The 17970-nt window shown below is 61.9% G+C and overlaps 1 protein-coding gene across 1 annotated transcript in view; it reads right to left on the reverse strand.

Annotated features, from left to right (window-relative positions):
• Window positions 1-1114: 1114 nt before the first annotated feature.
• KCNK9 (potassium two pore domain channel subfamily K member 9) overlaps window positions 1115-17970 on the reverse strand; it is a 38446-nt gene continuing 21590 nt past the window's right edge. The window contains exon 2 of the mRNA XM_070392423.1: window positions 1115-8254. Within this exon, the coding sequence (XP_070248524.1) occupies window positions 7413-8254 (842 nt within the window). The 3' untranslated portion in view covers window positions 1115-7412. The remainder of the gene's footprint in view (window positions 8255-17970) is intronic.

A 17970-nucleotide genomic window follows, 5' to 3' on the forward strand; every position in this document is an offset into this window, starting at 1 on the left:
TGCTCTTCCTTCATTTTCCCGAAACACAGACAGGCCGGCAGGGGAAGGGGCTGTCTCATGCCCTGAACCAGGAGTCCTCAGCCAGGAGAGAGAAACAAAAACCAACACCTGGGCTCTCGGCTCGGGGGGGGCCTCTGCGGGGTGTGGAGGGGGGGCTCCTCGGGGGGCTGCTGTGAGGCCGAGCCCGCGTGGGGTGCGCAGCGCGGTCCCCGCCGCCCGGTCTGCACGCCCCGAGCCCCGAGCGTGCCGGGCGGCGTGTGCCCAAGCCCTCGGCCACCCTCCAGTGCGGACGACCCAGACACATTTGCAAACGTGCCATAGAGATTTTAATGAAAAAATTAGAAAACTGCGTTATTTTACAACACTACCGTAAAGGGTTCTTTTTCTGTAAAGACCTTGTAAAATATATACAGGGCTGCTTAGTGCATTCGTTACAAAAGAAAGGTGCAATCTCTTGCATAAATTACATATTGTACACGGGCGGGATGTCTACTGGGACTTGTAAACATTGGTGACAGTGTGTCATTCTCCCGATCGGCTGCGAGAACAGACTCCACGGCTTAGTCCTGGGGTGTCCGTCCTGCTGCTTCAGGCCGCACTCTAAGGCCATGTGTGAAGGCACCCCCCCCCCCCCCCCCACGGGCGGAGAAGGCCAGAGAAGAGAGACAAAGGGACAGACAGGAGCAGGGACGGGGGCTGTTGGAATCTGGTTCTCCGTGGTCCAGGGGACCCCCGGTTTAGCCATGTGGCTCCCCCCAGAGGTCCACACCCCAGGCTCCCGCCAACGCGGGAAGGTAGCTCCCTGCTAGGAACTTGGGACAACCCAGCGCCTCCTCCCAGGACGTGGCCATGGAGCCCCAGCTTTGGGGAGAAATTCCTGATGTCTGCCTCCCCTCCCCCCCCCACCCCCCATAGCGCTTGGGAGCACACAGTATGGCCATTGAGACCAGCCAGGTCCCCCAACCACACAGTCATAAAAATACCAGCAATGTGAAAATGAGAAAGAGAGAGCCCCGGAGCCCCAAAGATGCCCAGTCAGCCCACACACGCCCCCCCGCCCCCCCGTGAATACGTGAGGATCCCCCTCCCGTGCCCCGCCCCCCAGAGGAACCCCTGCGTATCTGCCAATCAACCTCGGTGGGAGCTGAGAACTCATTCCAGGTTCAGCTCTGTGCCTGGTCCCGGGGGACGTTGGTCTCCTTGCCGGTGACTTAGGCACCGCACACAGTTGGCTCAAGTTCAGGTTACACACCCGAGAGGGAGGCAGCCGCCGCCTGGCCTGCTGGGGAGAGCCCGGCTGCTCCCGCCTCGTCTGTCAGTTCAGTGGTCTGCAACCTGCTCGTTGTCCTTGGTGTCTCCCTGCCTGTGTCTCCTATGTGTTTCATGGCAAACCTGGTCCACACCGGGCACAGGGACGGCCCCCGGCCTCGGGTGGGGGAGTCGTTTCCCTGGTTAAACCATCTCCCCGAACCCCCTGCGCCCTCTGCCCCGCGGGCCGTGGCCTCTCAGGCCCTGGCAGCCCCGATGGCCCGTGCTCCCTGCGGCGCACGAACGAATACGCACTCCGCCCGCTGCAGGGGGTGCTCCTCTGGGAGCCACCGAGTTACCGGGCGACAGTGCTGTGCGGGCCCTGCTCCGCTGGGCGCCCACGTCCGCGCTGTCCCCCTCACTGACCTCTGTGTCCTACCGACTCCCAGCGCTCAGCTTGCGGACGTGCTCGGCCAGCGGTTCGGGCCCGGCACCTGCGCTCGGGGCCCTGCCTCCGGGCCTCGGGCCTCTGGGAAGCAGGTGGTCCGTTGGGATTGTGGCCTCGGGAGGCCACAGACGTGGACCATCTGGTCCGGCACACGGGCCGGCGGGCGGCAGGCGCCTGAATGTCTGTGAATCGCCGGCCGGAAGGACCCTGCACAGAGCGGCCCCTGGGCACCACGCCCGCCACCGTGGCAGCCCCACCTGCCGCTCCACTGCCGGGAAGACGCTCCCGGGTTTGCCAGGGGAGAGGTGGGCGTGGCTCACAGGAAGACGCCCCTCCCCCCCAGGCACCTGGTCCCTGGGGACCTGCCATCCGGGCCGGTCAGAGGAGCTGAGCGGACGCGATTCTTTGGTGTGAGAGTCTGTACCTGAAAAATGCGATGCCCGAGAGGGAGGAGCGGCCCAGCTCGGGGACCCTGGGCCGCCTCGACGCAGCCTCCAAACCCGCCACCCACCAAGTGTCAATCAAACGCCCCAGACACGGCGACACTGGAGTCCCTTCATCCTCCCAGCCCGGGGGCCCGTCTGCCTCTCTCCGCCCGGCCAGCCCGTCCTCTGTGGCAGCAGAAGGGATGCGCCCAGGCCCGGGCCTGAGAACAGGGGAGGGCAGGGCAGCCCAGGCCGGGCTGCGGGGCCCTGAGGTCTCCCCCCGCGATGTGAGGAGCTGGAAGAGCGAGGCTGCGGTTCTGTCTTTAGGGCCAAGGCGTGTCGCCGGCTCCAGGGCCTCCCTCCTCAGCCCAGCCCGCCTTCTGGGCGCTGGAGGCCTACAGGGAACTGCCCGGGGCCAGCAGACAGGCCAGAGCGAGATCCACGCGTGGAGTCCTGCCCGCCCTCCAGACTCCCCCGGCTGGGACCGAGGGTCACCAGGCGAGGAGGGGTGGGCGGCAGGCAGACCACGGCCTCCCTACCTCCCTGCCAGGCTGGGTGTCCCACAAAATTTCAGGCAGCGTCCCCAGCACAGGGGTCCTCACCCTGTCCTTCTGGAACAAGCCACGCTTCCAGATCCTTCCCACAGAGATGGGGAAACCAAGGCTCAGGGATGGGCACGTCCCGGGATGAGGGATGGGAGCACGGCAGTCCTCCCTAAGCCCTCTCGTCTCTACCCCCCGGGAAGGCACCTGCCCAGGTGACACAGCACAGACTGGAGGGGGGTCCCACCCCCATGGCTGGGCCCTGCGCCCCATGTAGGGGACACTCGGGATCCCCGGGGGCCTCACCCTGCGATCACACGGAGCTCCCACGGCCACTCGTGCAGTAGATTCACTTTGAGACGGGCACATGGGCTAAGGGAGGCAAGCCCCCACCCACCTGTGAACAGCGGCAGCGGGTCTCCGGTGTGAGGTGCCACCTGGAGCAGCGCCAGCTTGCCCGTCCCCAAGACTGCACCACGGAGGCAGGAAGACGCTGCCCTGTGCCCACGTCACCACTGGGCAGGGGCAGGGCTGGGCGGGGGACCTGTCACTCACTGCGCACACCCACACCACTCAGCCTCTTCTAGCAGCAAGCGAAGCATGCAGCACATCCAGCACAGGGCCACCCTGCGGGGGCAGTGGCACAAGCGTGGGGTCACCACTGGGCAGGAAGTGCCCAGCTGTGGACAGCCCGTGGCCCTACTGCGCGGGGCACACTCAGCTCTGCCAGCCTCGTGCCTCGGACCAGCCCATGGGGGCCGATGGGCTTTGGTCATGCGGATGTGCATGGATTTCCAGGGGTGGGCGGGGCTTTCGCTGGAGCTAAGAAGGCCCTGATGACAGCGGTGAGCGCCCCTAGGCAAGGCGCTGGGGACCTGCCTGTCCATATTCCTTCTGTGGGTTCCGCCAGCACCTGCTGCTCCCAGCCCGGCCATTAGTCTGCTTCCCAGGCCATTTGTCTGCGATAGAAAGGACAACAGAGCCCAAGGAGGGCCTCACTGAGTCCCTCGGGGGCCAGGGAGGCTTCAACAAGATGGGGGAGATGCTCCCATCCACCTCCAGGCTGAAAAGCAGCAGGGGACCTTCCAGGTGGAACAGCACAGGCAAAGGCTCAGAGGTGGGACGCTGCATGGATGTATTTTCTTGATCAAATTGGAAGGTTACTAGGCCACACAGGTGGACTGCTTTGTTGTCAGACTGAGTGGTCATGTAGAACTTGCCAGAGAAAGTATCTCCAAGACGGCGGCCACAAAAGATAGCCCTTAGTGTCCAAGAGTACCGCGTGACAACAAGCTTACAGGTTGTCATTATTAATGATAGCAAGGGCTCAGCACCACCGCCCCTCACTAGAAGCTGCTGGTGCCCACGCACCCCGAAGCCCCTGTGGGTGACACCTGCCCTGCTGTGTGTGAGTGCCTAGCCGGACCACCGCCAGGCGTTTGGGAGACAGACTGCTGATGGTGAGCACAGAAGGGAGATCAGGTGTGAACTCTGAGACAGCAGTCAGCTCTGGCTGACTGAGGAGACCTGGTGTCCAGGGCCGGGCACCGCTGCTGCAGTGTCGGGGAGTATCTCTCACAGGGAAGGATGTTGCACATGACACATTGATCCACAAGGAGAGGCCGTCGCGGAGGTCTCCGGACAAACAACCGTATCGAACGCATTGCTCATGGCCAATGTGTTCTTGCCTGAAACTCAACCTGAGGGAGCCAGAAGCAGCCCCGACTCTTCCAAATGGCAATGTCGTCAACACAAAAGTGTGAGGGAGAACATCCCAGATGGGGCGGGGCTGCGTCAACATAATGTACCAGCCCTTCTCGGATGGTCTCAGATTCACCTACAACTCTGCAGGACATTTTGGGGGACAACTGGGGCAATGTGCACATGGGTTGTATTTTAGATAATAAATACTGTTGTGTGAAATGTAAGTTTTTAGGGGGATACCGGCACTGTTATCTGAGAGGAGGCTCTTGTTCCTGCGAGACCAGTTTTTTCTTTGGCGGCACCGCCTGAAGGTGGCATGCATCCCTTCACCCTCCAAATTCCTGAGTGTGCGTGGGGGGCGGGGCGGTGGGAGAGGAGGCAGCCACTGAGGCAGAGTGCTGGAGGCTGGGGAGTCGGGTGAGCGGCCACAGAAGTCCCCCCTACCACTCGCTCCACTTCTCTGTAAATCTGGAATTTGCAAAAATCGAAAGTCTGGGGGGAAGACATCATGGTAATAGATTTTGTTTTCTTTTCTTGTTGCCTCTACCAAGGTGAGGTCGAGAAAGAACCCCAGGAAATGGACTTCTGCCCAGGGCTCTGGTTCTCGTGAGGAGGCCACTGTTGGTGGTGACACTGTCTGTTCCCGCTCCCTCTCCCCAGCTCCCAGGACCGGCCAAGTCAAATGACTCTGGGTTTTCTTTTTTGGTGGCTCAACCTTCCAGTGTGGCCGCTGACAGGACATCCAGGCCGAGTCCTGATGGGCCCATGGTTTTCAGGAGAAATGCTACCGACTGCCCGCAGCCTCCAGCACAGCTCAGAGGCTCTGTGAACAGGCGTGGACGGCCTTGCCCTGCGGCCCCTGCAGCCAGCGCTCTCTACCGGGAGGGAAGATGCAAAAAGAGCAACTGTTTCTACTCTCTGCACAGACTTTAGAGACCTAACGTTTTTAAAAAAAAATAATCTTAGACACGAGTGAATAGAGACAGACCCTGGAGACTGAGATCTGTCCCGTTAGGCCCAGAGCGTCTGAGGTCCTTCCTGGGTCCTGTGCCCTGCACAAGGGGCCGTGTTTAACATGGGTGTGACGTGGGTGTACCATGGATGTAGCATGGATGTGACATGGGTGTGACATGGGTGTAACATGGAGTGCGTGCCGTTCAGAGGGGTCTTGTGTGCTGGGTTTCAGTCCTATGGGCCAAAGGCTTGGGACTGGCGGCATTTGGTCTCCTTTCAGAAACCGTGTGGTTTCCTCTTCCCAGGATCCCACCGGGGCTCCCGGCACCTTCCTTCCTAGCAATCCAGCCAGAGCCCATTTGCACCTGGAGCCGGGAGCTTCCCATCCAGGAAGGAGCAGGAGGCGGTGACTGTGGGAATGGCAGGGGCTGGCGTGGCTGTCATTGGAAGGGCCTCCAGGGGCCATCGGCACCTAGCTGTCCTCTGAGGTCGCCCCCTAGTGAGAGTGGGAGGAATTTCCCCTCTCAGAAAAGTTGTCCCCTGAGATTGACGAGCCCCCAGCAGGCCAAGACCGGCTCCCTGCCTCTCCACCATCCTGAGACCAACACACATGCCCCCGTATTTACCATCAGACGCAGAGACAGGCTTTCCTGGAATACATACACACAGAGGGAGGTTTGTTAACGAGGAATGCCCTGTCTTTTTGTTCTTAATTAGGAAAAGGACCCACATTGACCTGCTGATACCCACTCACATCCACGCACCCACACCGTGACCCTCACTCATTCGGTGGCTGCTGCACCAACGGCCATGCCCACCACCATCACAGAAATAAGAGGGAAGCAGTGGTCTACCCTCCCAGCTCCCGGTTTGTCCGGACGCTTCCAGTCGCACGGTAAACTGTTAGAACTGGAGATGGTAAAACTAAACAGGTCTGTAACAAATTAATAGTACTATTGGCTTCGGATGATCCCACCGATAGCTTTTCCTTGTGTTGAGAATGCATACCAGTTTAACAGAGTACATGCTTTAAAAAAATGCTCTTAACTGGCAAGCTAAAATGATCCATGTCGCCTTGCCCACCCCGCCCGCCCCCTAAAAATAAGTTAATATAATTTAGAACCGAGCATTTTAAAAGTATGGGCATGACGCATCGGGGATAAAGGCTGCTCGCGGAACATGCTCGACTTGGCAAGATGATAAATCAAAAACCTCGTGGGTTTTGTTTTCCTGGGTTGTTTGGAAGCAGCCAAAAGCAGGCTATTAACAAAACTGTAGGATGGAGAAAATAAATGAATACCTGTGCTTTCCTCCACGTCGCATGGCGCCCGCTCACGCGCACACACACACACACGCACACACACACACCAGCACACACACACCTACACACAGCCACCCACTCCCTGGAGAGGGAAGGAGTGGCGCCCGGTCGGGGACGCCCTGGGGGTGGGCGCTAAGGCTCCGCCTGGCGTGCAGCTCTGGGCCGGGTATCGTCTCAGCTGTGTCCCATGGTCTCGGTGTCACACTGTCCTGGGGAGGCCACCCCGCGAGGGGCGGCCAGGGAGAGATGTAAGGCATGTGTCGCTGGTGAGGAAGGAGGAGGAGGAAGAAACCCATGCTTCATGCTCAGATGCGCGTCTCAGAGGAGGCCTGGGCGGGCTCCGTCCGGCTGGAAAGGGGACGAAGAAAGGAAACCGAGAAGGAAGGAAGGACAGGAAGGAATGACGGTGACAGGACGCCTCTGACGGAGAAAGGGTAATAAATAAACAAGCGAGGAAAGACGTGGGGCCCGGCCGGTGAGGCTCAGGGGCTGAGAGTTAACCCATGAACCAGGAGGTCACGGTTCAATTCCCGTCAGGGCACAGGCCCGGGTTGTGGGCTCCATCCCCAGTGGGGGGCGTGCAGGAGGCAGCCGATCCATGATTCTCTCTCATCACTGATGTTTCCATCTCTCTCTCCCTCTCCCTTCCTCTCTGAAATCAGTAAAAATTAAAAATAAAAGTTAACAAAAAGCAAGACGAGTGGGGCCAACGGAACGTGACGTGACAGGTGACGGTTTCTGCCGCGGCCCTCCCCGCCCCCGCCCGTCCCCTAGATGGACCTCCGCCGGCGCATGAGCCTGTGCACGTCCGTGAAGCTGTGCAGCCCCGGCGAGACGGAGCTGATGGGCGACGGGAAGAGGCTGTTCTTCAATGTGCTCGGGGAGATCTCCTCGATCTTGTAGGAGACGGAGTGGAAGTACTGCGGGCCGAGCTGGGCGCCGAAGGAGTTCTGGTGTCCCGTGGGGCGGGCCCCCGCGCGGCCCTGCGGCCGGTAGCAGGAGCAGGAGCACACGGACTGCAGGTCCCCGTCCGCCTTGCAGCGCGCCCGGCCCCGCAGCGCCTCCTCGGGCACGTGGATGGCCATGCTGTTCCGGGCCCCGGCCAGCGACGCCCGCTCCTCGGCGTCCCTCCGCTCGTCCTCGCTGTTCATGGTCAGGAACCTGAGGACCACCAGGTTGAGGAAGGCCCCGATGACCGTCAGCCCCACCAGGATGTACATGAAGCTGAAGGCCACGTACAGCGGCTTCTTCTGCAGGGCGCCCTTGGTCTGCAGCGCCACGTAGTCCCCGAAGCCGATGGTGGTGAGCGTGATGAAGCAGTAGTAGTAGGCGTGGAAGAAGCTCCAGTCCTCGCACTGCGAGAAGGCGGCCGCGCCGATGCACAGGGTCCCCATGCAGGAGAAGAAGCCCACTGTCACCATGTTCTCCATGGACACCTCGGTGTGGCGCATCCCGCAGCACTTCTTGATGCGCTTCAGCAGGTAGCGCACGAAGGTGTTCATCCGCTCGCCCAGGCTCTGGAACATGACCAGCGTCAGCGGGATGCCCAGCACCGCGTAGAACATGCAGAAGGCCTTGCCCGCGTCCGTGCCGGGGGCCGCGTGCCCGTAACCTGGGAGGGGAGAGAGCACAGGGAGAGGCGGTGACCGGAGGGCTTGTGAGGTTGGACGGGGAGGGGGGAGGGCTTGGGGGCATTTCAATGGGGAGGGGCTGGGGAGTTTCCCTGGGAGGTTGGGATTGGGGGGGGATGGGGGGTGGGGGCGGCGGGGTTAGGGTTAGAGAGGAAGAGAGACAACCAATACAGACAGGTAGGGGGGACCTGGGTGGTCTCCTTGGATGAGTTTGGAATCTGCCCAGATCCTGAAGGGAGGGGAGAGGAGAGTGGGAGGAATCGGAATCGGTGAGAAATGTCCTGTGAAGCCTGGGGGTGGGGGGAGGTGGTGATCTGCAGCGTTTCTGTTGGGAGAGGAAGAAGAGTTTGGGAGCCATTTCATGGTTCGTCTTAGAGCAACACAAAGTTTTTTAAAAACCAAAAACAGCCCATTTGCTACGAAGAAAACTGCAAAGGCATCAAGCCCGACAAAGAAGACTAAACATGCCCCCCGTGGGCCAGCACAGACGGTGAACGGCCAGCATGGACGGTGGACAGCCGAGGACGCTGCACGGTGCAGGCCAGGCTCGGTGCTCACTCCTGTCGCCACCGCCTCTTTATTAAAGGGAGAGCAAAGATGAGCCAATGGAAAGCACCCAATCTGAAGAGCAGAGAGGAACGCAGATAAAAAATAAACAAGCAAAGCTTCCGACAGTTGAGGGCAATCACGAAAGGCTTCATAGAAGGGAAATCGAGACTAAGACCAGAAAGTCAGGATTGAGCCAAATTTGATAACGGACACAAGTGTACAGATTCAAGAAGCTGAGCAAAGCCCACCCAGGATAAACACGAAGAAAGCCACACATCCGAGTGAAACTGCTGAAAACCAAAGACAGAAAATCTTGAAGGCAGCCAGAGAGAAACAATGTGTCACATACAGGGACACGACTGTGTGAGTTCTGCTTACTTCCCATCCTAAACAGTGGAGGCCAGGGAACAGTGGAATTGCACCTTCAAAGAGCTTTTTGAAAAAGGCTGTTAACCCAGAATTGTCTATGCAGAGAAAATATCCTTTAAGAATGAAGGCAAAATACATTTTCAGATTAAGGAGAATTTGCTAACAGCTGATCTGCACGGCATGACTTCCAAAGGAAGTTCTGCCCTCGCTGGTGTGGCTCCGTGGACAGAGCGTCAGCCTGTGGACTGAAGGGTCCCGGGTTCGATTCCGGTCAAGGGCACATGCCCGGGTTGCAGGTTCGATCCCCAGTGTGGGGCGTGCAGGAGGCAGCCAATCAATGATTCTCTCTCATCATTGATGTTTCTATCTCTCTCCTCCCTCTCCCTTCCCCTCTGAAATCAATAAAAATATATTTTAAAAATAAAGAAAGTTCGTTCTTCTGCCTGGAAGGAAAAGATGCCAGATGGAGCCTTCGGGTTCAGGAGAGCATGAAACACCTGGGTAGGCACGGGGGTTTATATTGCTCACGGGATCTGCTGAGACTGTGCCGCCAGCCACGGGCACATCCGACATTCACAGGCACCTGCCTGGGACACGGAGGCACCCCGGTCCCTCCCGCAGAGCCCGGGTGCTCAGTGGAGCTGCGTGAACGAGGCGCAGGTGGAGTAGAGCCGCAACGCGTGCACGGGACATGGAGGCACGGGACACACACAGCTTCCTTCCGCTGCCTCTGGCCAGACCCTCCTGAGCTGCCTGATGCCCCCTCGGGCGGCGAACTCCCACTGGGGCTGCTGCACGTTCTCGGACAAGACTACCCCTGGCACCCGGCCAGCGGTGTGAGTCCTGAGTCCCACAGGGACCCTGCCCGGCCCCCTCTCCCCAGGCCTCCCCATCTTCTTCTGCCAGTTTCACTGCAGCCCCGGCTCCCCGCTCCGCAAGTGGAAGCAGCTGGAAGGCCAGGTGCCTGGTGTGGGCGGCAGGCAGGGCAGAAGCTGGCCACCTGGGCCTCTGGGCTTCGGCAAATCTATTGCCGGAAGAGAATGAAATCTTTATAAAGCGCATGCTAGGATTCTGTGCTGGTAGGAGTTCAACAGGCACAAATCGCATTAGGGGATGACTCAGGGTGGCGCTGGGGAGGGCGGTGGGAGGTGAGCTGCCCTGGCCCCCAGGCTTCCTGGCCGGCTCCCACTTCAGCCTGCCGTCAGCTCCCTGCTTGCCCTTCCCCCAGGAGGAGGGGGTTCCGGAAGGGAGGCAGCTGAGGGCTTTGGGAAGCGCCTACCTGCTGGCGGTTCCCAGTGCAGAGCCGGCTCCACACGTTCCGGGAACTACCTCCCAGGCACCTGGCAGCTGTGTTGTTGCTGGTCCTGGGGTGCGGCCCCTCCGCTCCCCTCCCCTCCCCCCGCCCCATCGGGCCCTTTTCAGATCCCGGAGGAGCGACACACGATTATAAAGACTCAGGTGTGCCCGGCCGGCGCGGCTCAGTGGTTGGGCGTCGACCTATGAACCAGGAGGTTACAGTTCAATTCCCGGTCAGGGCACAAGCCTGGGTTGCGGGCTCCATCCCCAGCAGGGGGCGTGCAGGAGGCAGCCGATCCATGATGCTCTCTCATCATTGATGTTTCTCTCTCTCTCTCCCTCTCCCTTCCTCTCTCTGAAATCAATAAAAATACATTTTTTAAAAAGAGAGTCGGGTGAAGGTGACCACGCTCTCCTGCATTTGCTCTTTCATCTGAAACGGGTACCCGGTTCGGCCACCTGGCCAGCGTCCCCTCCTGCCATAGGACGCTCCTGAGCTCCGCACCCCAGCACCAGGGCCTGGGCTCCGCACCCTCCAGGCAGCTGCCTCCTGTGGCTCTGACTGAGCCGCCAGCCCAGCCCTGAGCCACTGGGCCGTGGGTTTTCCTGCGGGAGCTGAAGGGACCCGGAGTGCGATGGCCGGCGCCCTGAGTCACCCAGCGCCCCGAGGAGGGGCCCCCCACAGGGAGCACGTCCTGCGGTGGGGACACGTTCCACCCCGTGTCTGAGCCCCCAAGCCAGCCCCTCGCAGGCTTCCGGATGGTCTCCCACGGAATCTTCTGGCTTCGGCCAGTGTTTTGATCGCACTTGATTAAGGCTCAGCCTGCCCTACGCCTCGGCGTGACTACGAAGAATGAGCAGCAGCCTGTGTGGGTAACAAAGCCCTTCGCAGCGCAAACACCCTGCACCCAACTCACAGGAGCCACCCTGGCCTGTCCGCGGGGGCGAGGGGACCCCGCAGGTGAGGGGAGCAGGGCATGGGCAGACGGAGGCCGGGGGGCAGAGGGGGCGGGGGCAGGCAACCTGATTTCAAAAGAGAAGCTGGGACTATGGAGTTTTGAAAATGTGGGATCTAATTGGTGTCTAATTAAACATTTTTACATGTGGCACAGGCCAAACAAAACAAGACAAAACAGACCATCTGTTTGTCTAAAGCAGAGGCATCCTGAAATGACAGGAAGGGAAGGGAGAGAACAGGAGGGGCTGGAGGGAAGGAAGGGGGTGCAGCAGAGTGGGGCTCCCCACCACCCAGCCCCCTTTCGCCTTCCCTCTGTCACTGAGCCCACAGTTGGTTCCATTTCACAGATGCACAAACCAAGGCAACAAGAGGCGACATGGCCCGCTGACCGCCTCCCCCGCTGTCCTCCTGCCCCCCCAGAACCAAGGAGGGACACGCCCGGGGGGCAGGGCCATTCTGGGTAGACTGAGGCCCCTTCCCACAATCCCCGAAGGGAACTCCACCCACAGGATGTGTGAGCCCATCTCACAGGGGAGAACACTGAGGCTCCAGCCCTCGGCCCTGCGTGCAGCCACCGGAGGGTGCAGATTTGAGAGCGGAGCCGGCAGGAGTGTGGGAAGAGCCTGGCCCAGGGCCTCCCAGCTGAGCCCTCTGAGCAGCAGGTGGGGGTGGAGGGCCAGTCCGTTTCCTCCTACGGGAGCTGGTGACGGGCTGCCGGCTGCCGGAACTCTAACGAGGCACCCACCAGGGTCAGCTCTCCCAGAGTGAGACAGCCAGCAGGCGCTGGGCATCCAGGCACAGCCCCTCCCAGCACACACACACACACACCCCCCCCCCATCAATCTCTGAGGCTGGGAACCACGGAAGCACGGAGCCATGCCCTCGGAAATCCTCCATCCACCAAATAAACGTGCTTTGCGGAGGTTCATCCGTGTGGCCAATAAAGAGCTGAATGGGCGGAGATGGTTCCAGCCCACAGGCCCGCTGGCTCAAGCGCCTCCTGCCACGGAGTCGGGGACAGGAGATGCAAGGGCGCCCTCTGGCGGGAGCTCGGGGGACTGCGGACACACCGGGGCTGCCGCACCGCCCACAGCCCACGTGTCCCCTGGGACCGCATCCAAACCAGGGGAAGAGCCATTCATCCTTCCCGGAGAGGACGGGCTAAGTGGAAAGTTCCCCCCAGAAGTCAGCATCCATCAGCGGCCGCCCTGGCGAAACATCCCCATAACAACAACAAGATGGTGGTGGTGGTGGCCGCAAGCAGTCATGAGGGAAGCACTACAATGCTGGGCTCCGTGGGCCACTTACTCCCGGGGGGAGGGACGGCCCTGTGCACGGTGAGCCGTTACCTCCGTGGCCTGGATGAGAAACGGGGCAAACTGTGGTCTCTCTAGGCCCCGCGGGAGACTCGTCCGGGCTCCGGCTCTGTCCCTGCTGTCCGCCCGCCCGGGGGCCATGCAGCCGAGGTTTGTGGGGGACCCTGCCGGAAGCCTGTGTCTCCTCTGGTCTCCGCCATCCCCCCCCAATAAATCCCCCCCTCTCTTCCGCTCTACTTTCCTTCCCTCCCACTCATGGTGCAGACCCCGCCCCCCAAAAGAAACTACAAGGAAATGCGGGGAAGCGCTTTAAATCTAAAAATGAAGTCCATGGAATTATGTAAGGTCTGGCTGACTTCTGAGAAGTGTATGCAGAATGACGAGCCTTAAGTCCAGCTTCGCAGCAGGGCCCACTCAGGAACAATGGATCCTTCCAGTAAAAGAGGTGAAGCCAAGTATTAAAACACGGCTTTCTTCCTGTTTGCCGTGGAGGGTCCCCCTTAGGGCTCATCACCGTGGAGGCGAGGGAGAAGGTGGGATTCACACTGGAGACCCAAGGGGGACAGAGAGCCCTGGTCGTCGGCCCCCCGCCCCTGCCCTGGTCTGCCAGTTGCCCAGCTCTGCTCAGACCTCTCCTGCCTCCACAGGGCAGAGTCCTGCCCTCACTCCGGCCGGCTCTGAATTCCCAGAGGCCCCGGGCACACAGGGATCTCCATGACCTGGAGGCAGGAGGCCTGGGTCCTCATCTGTGAAATGTGTGATTCAAGCCCGGAGGGGGGGGGGGGGGTCAACAGGGCCCGAGAGGCCAAAGGCAATGGGGCCGTTAGAACTGAAAGGGAGCCCGGCCGCGGGGCTCAGTGGTTGCCCGTCGACCTATGAACCAGGAGGTCACGCCCGGTTTCGGGCCCCGTCCCCAGGGGGGGCCTGCAGGAGGCCTCACTCAGTGATTCCACCAGACACCTGCTCCTGGGGCGGAGGGGAACGGTGGCTTTGGTGGCATCGGAAGCCCTGCTTCCCAACACGGCTCAGGGGGTGGGGGTGGGGGGGGTCAGCTGGTGTCGCTGACGGGCAGGTCCTGAGCCAGCAGGTCCGGGGGCTGGGCCTCTGCATTCTAACCAGCTCCCTGGACCTCCCGCCACGGAGGAAGGGAACTAAGAGAAGTGAGGACGTAGAGCGGGGCGTCCTGTGAGCACCTCGGGTCACAGATGAGAAACTGAGGCACAGACAGGCTGTCGCCCAGCGCCTGCTGTCAGGGGGTCCCATCGGGGGAGAAGGGGGTGCCCGTGCCCCGGGGAGAGCCGGCCGAGGCCTCCCTCCGGCCGCAGGAGGCGCCCGCGAATGGGACTGGCCTTGCTCCATCTCTCGGAGCCGGGCCGCCCTCTGGACTAAGGCGGCTGCCCGCTGCCTGCGGGTGAGGAATGGCCACTGGACTGGGAGGCGGCCCTGCATCTGTCTTGCTAATGGCTCGGTGTCCCGGCGCCGTTCGCGCTGGGCAGGGGCAGCCTCGGCCAAGGCAGCCGGCCCGCAGGCCGCCGTCCTGCAGGGGGAGCGGACTGGCCACCGCGTGGCCAGCTCTCCTCCAGGCCCGGCTCCGCACACTCAGCCCCCACCCCCCCGCCCCCTGGAGAAACCGAGGCGCGGCCGGCTCTCCTCCAGGCCCGGCTCCGCACACTCAGCCCCCCCCCCCCCGCCCCCTGGAGAAACCGAGGCGCGGCCGCTGCAGGAGAGGCCCCCTCCCACCTGCAAGGCGCTCCGCTGGCAACTCCCAGATGCGGCCACGGGGAGGCCACGCTGGCCACGGTGGCCTCAGGGATAGGCCTGGGGAGAGAACTGGCTTGGCCCACGGGAAGGTCGCCGTGGCCTCTGACTCAGTTTCCCCGTCACATGAGAATGGGGCCCCTGGCAAAGCTCGGGAACCCTGACAAACAGCGCCAGGTGCACAGAAACCGCCACGTCGGCACCCGAACCCGCACGTGGCCATCGGTGACGTCACCTCTTGCTCAGAGAAATGGCCTCACAGGTCAAGAGTGTGCAGTAGGCCCGCAACAACTGCAGTGAGGCCCTGGCTGGTGTGGCTCAGTGGATAGAGCGTCGGCCTGCGGACCGAAGGGTCCCGGGTTCCATGCTGGTCAAGGGCACTGACCTCGGTTGCAGGCTCCTCCCCGGCCCGGGCCTGGTCTGGGCTCATGCAGGAGGCAACTCATCGATGTGTCTCTCTCTCTCCTCGATGTTTCTCTCTGTCTCTCCCTCTCTCTTCCACTCCCTCCAAAGATCAATAGAAAAACACCCTCAGGTGAGGAGTAACAACCGCAGTCGAGCCGAACCCCTTCCCACCCATCCCCGTCCGAGCCTGTCCCCGGGCACTGCCCCCCAGAGGCCCTGCAGGAGTCACCAGCGAGTGGCAGGAAAGCCGGTCCCGCTGCCCCGGGGACGGAGGGGACAGCTGGGGCCCTGCACTGGCCGGACGTGACTGAGTCGCGTTGCCACGGCGAGCCTCAGTTTCCTCATCTGTCACAGGCAAAGGACCCCACCGCCTCTCCACGCTGGGAGGTGGGCACGGTGAGTGAGGCACGCAGCCCGGGCCGAGCCCTCGAGTCCGCACGATGGGCCTCTCCCACGCCAGCCCCGGGCCTCCCACCTGCCTGCAAAGCCCTTCCCAGTGAGGTGCCAGCACGGCACTCCCGGCCCCGTGTTCCCCGGGTGTGGCCCGGAGCGCCTGGGGGCTCCCTGGGGGGCCGGTCAGCCTGCAGATTCCGGGCCGGCCCTGGCGCTCGGGGTCAGAACCCTGGAATGGGCCTGGGGGTGCATGACACAGCCACCAAACAGGGGTCGGGGGGCAGAGCCGCGGCCCCGACGGGAGCTGGGCTCTGGGTCCTGCACTGTTTTGGGGCCTGGTGGGAGCGGGAACCTGGGGTGGGTCCCCTGGGGTGTGGACGGCCCACAAGGCCCCCAAAAGCAAAGCCCCGCTGGTTCACGCATCTCCTACCGGCCACACAGGGAGGACCCATTCCTGCCGGAGCGCCCTCCGCAGGGTGAGTGTCCTGCATCCGTCAGCGCCCACGGGGGACCCACAGCCAGGGCGCGGGAGCTCGTTATCACTGTCCTTCCTGTTAGAAAGACCAGTCCTGCACCCACACCCACACCCACACCCACACCCACACCCACACCCACACCGCCCTGCTCAGCGCGTGACCCTGGGAGTCCGCACGGTGGGCCGCTAACCTTAGAGACCAGAGCCGGAACCGCAACCCGAAAACCGCGATGGAAACTCCGCGCCCACCGCCTCCTTCACGCATCTCCTGGGTCTCCAGCCACCTCCCTCGTCCACTTTCTGCTTTTCAGACGCTTCAGGGTTATGAACTGCTAGTCCTGGGAATAGCGCCTGTCCCCACGGGAGAAGACACTGTTTTTAAGTGGACAGAAGCGGGGACGCTCCCCTGCACGCCCAGCCCAGAGGCGGCCCAGCCCCGGGGCGCGGGGTGCGTTCCCCCCACCCCTTTCCTGACACCGCCCGGGGCCCACAGCGAGCTGCACAGGCGCCCGTCCGTAGCCTCTGTTTTCCACTTAAAAGAACATGTTTAGGCCGTGGCAGTGCCAGTAAAAGTTCTCCATACGCATCATTTTTAATTCTTCCTCAACTTCAAGGAGACGGCCATCGTGTCTTCAGCTAAACAGGCCAACTAGGGAACCCGTCGTGACAAAGACCCAGAAAAAGCCGGAGACCAGCCCAGCACCAGACCCGGTCCGCGCTGACTCCTCTCGGCGGGCGGTCTAATGGAATCTCCCTCCGCAGCAGGCAGCTGCTGGGGGGCCCGCACCCCGTTTTCCTGGAGCAGACCGAGCTCAGAGAGGGCGAGGGACCTGCCCCCGTCACACAGCGTGAGTGGCGACCCTGAGACTCCGATCCTCATCGCTGCGACCCGGACGCCCCGCGGCCCTCGCGCTGGGATGATGCAGGTTGTGGCGGGTGGATCCTCCAGGCGGGCGAAGGGCCGGCCGTGCTGGGGCAGGAGCAGTCTCCCTTCTCCCTGCTGCACGGTCCCCTCCGTCCGCCGCCGCCCCCGCCCCCCACTGCTGCTGGACCTACCCTGACCGCCGTGGGCACAGCGAGGGGAGGGCCCCCAGGACGGCTTCTCCGCAGAGGCCAGGGCGCCCCGGGCAGGGTCCCGACCAGCTCGCCAACACTGGAAGGACAGAGCAGCACTGACCCAGGGAGGGGCTGCCCAGGAAAGATGGTGACGGCGTTCCAGCTTGTCCTGCTCACGGCTCCCGACCCCAGCTCCGGGGTCGCCTCCAACGCCAGCGGCCCAGGGTCCGGCTGTGGACACCGCAGCCGCAGACGGGGCAGAAGCGGCTGGAGCCCACAGGCCTCTGCCTGAGGCGGCCCCTGGAGAGCCAGCCCCACGCTGGTCTTCCCGACTCCGCTCCACTCCGCGAGAACACGTCCCCTGGGCCTTGGTTGAAAACAGAGGCATCTTTTTAACCCGCAGCTGCCTGGAGTGGCACTGCCCGCGGAGCAGGAGCCGCTGCCACAAATCTAAGGTGGAAAAGCGGGGAGTGAGAGCCTTAGAAAGGTCTGCCCGAGCCCGGGAGGTGAGGACACACACACACACACACACACTCACACACACACTCACACACACACACTCACACACACACACTCACACACACACTCACACACACACTCACACACACACACACTCACACACACACTCACACACACACACACACACTCACACACACACACACACTCACACACACACACTTACACACACACTCACACACACACACACTCACACACACACACACTCACACACACACACTCACACACACACACACACACACACTCACACGGCCATGCGCATGACCAGGAAGCACGGAGCGGCCCCCATCGCTCGCTTCTGGCTGACCCTGACACCCCACACAAGCGGGAAGTGGAGGCGAAGGTGGCCCTGCACACAGCCTACCAGAGCACTGTGTACCCCGACACACACACAGGTCCCCTTGACCAAGTCTGGGAGAATTACTGGCTCAAGGCGTTTAAGCAAAACTCTATCCAACAATGCGCTGACCACTGAGCTAACCAGGCAGAGACCCTCCCCCCCCCCCCCCCCCCGACCACACATGACAAGGAAAACGGACTTCACAGAATTCGTCCAGGAAAGCGGCAAGGCACACGCACAGCAGCAGCAGCAGGAGCATCAGACCC

The sequence above is a fragment of the Myotis yumanensis genome, unplaced genomic scaffold (assembly GCF_028538775.1).
Source record: "Myotis yumanensis isolate MYYU_CA2020_CCGP unplaced genomic scaffold, mMyoYum1.0.hap1 SCAF_15, whole genome shotgun sequence".
NCBI lineage: Eukaryota > Metazoa > Chordata > Mammalia > Chiroptera > Vespertilionidae > Myotis > Myotis yumanensis.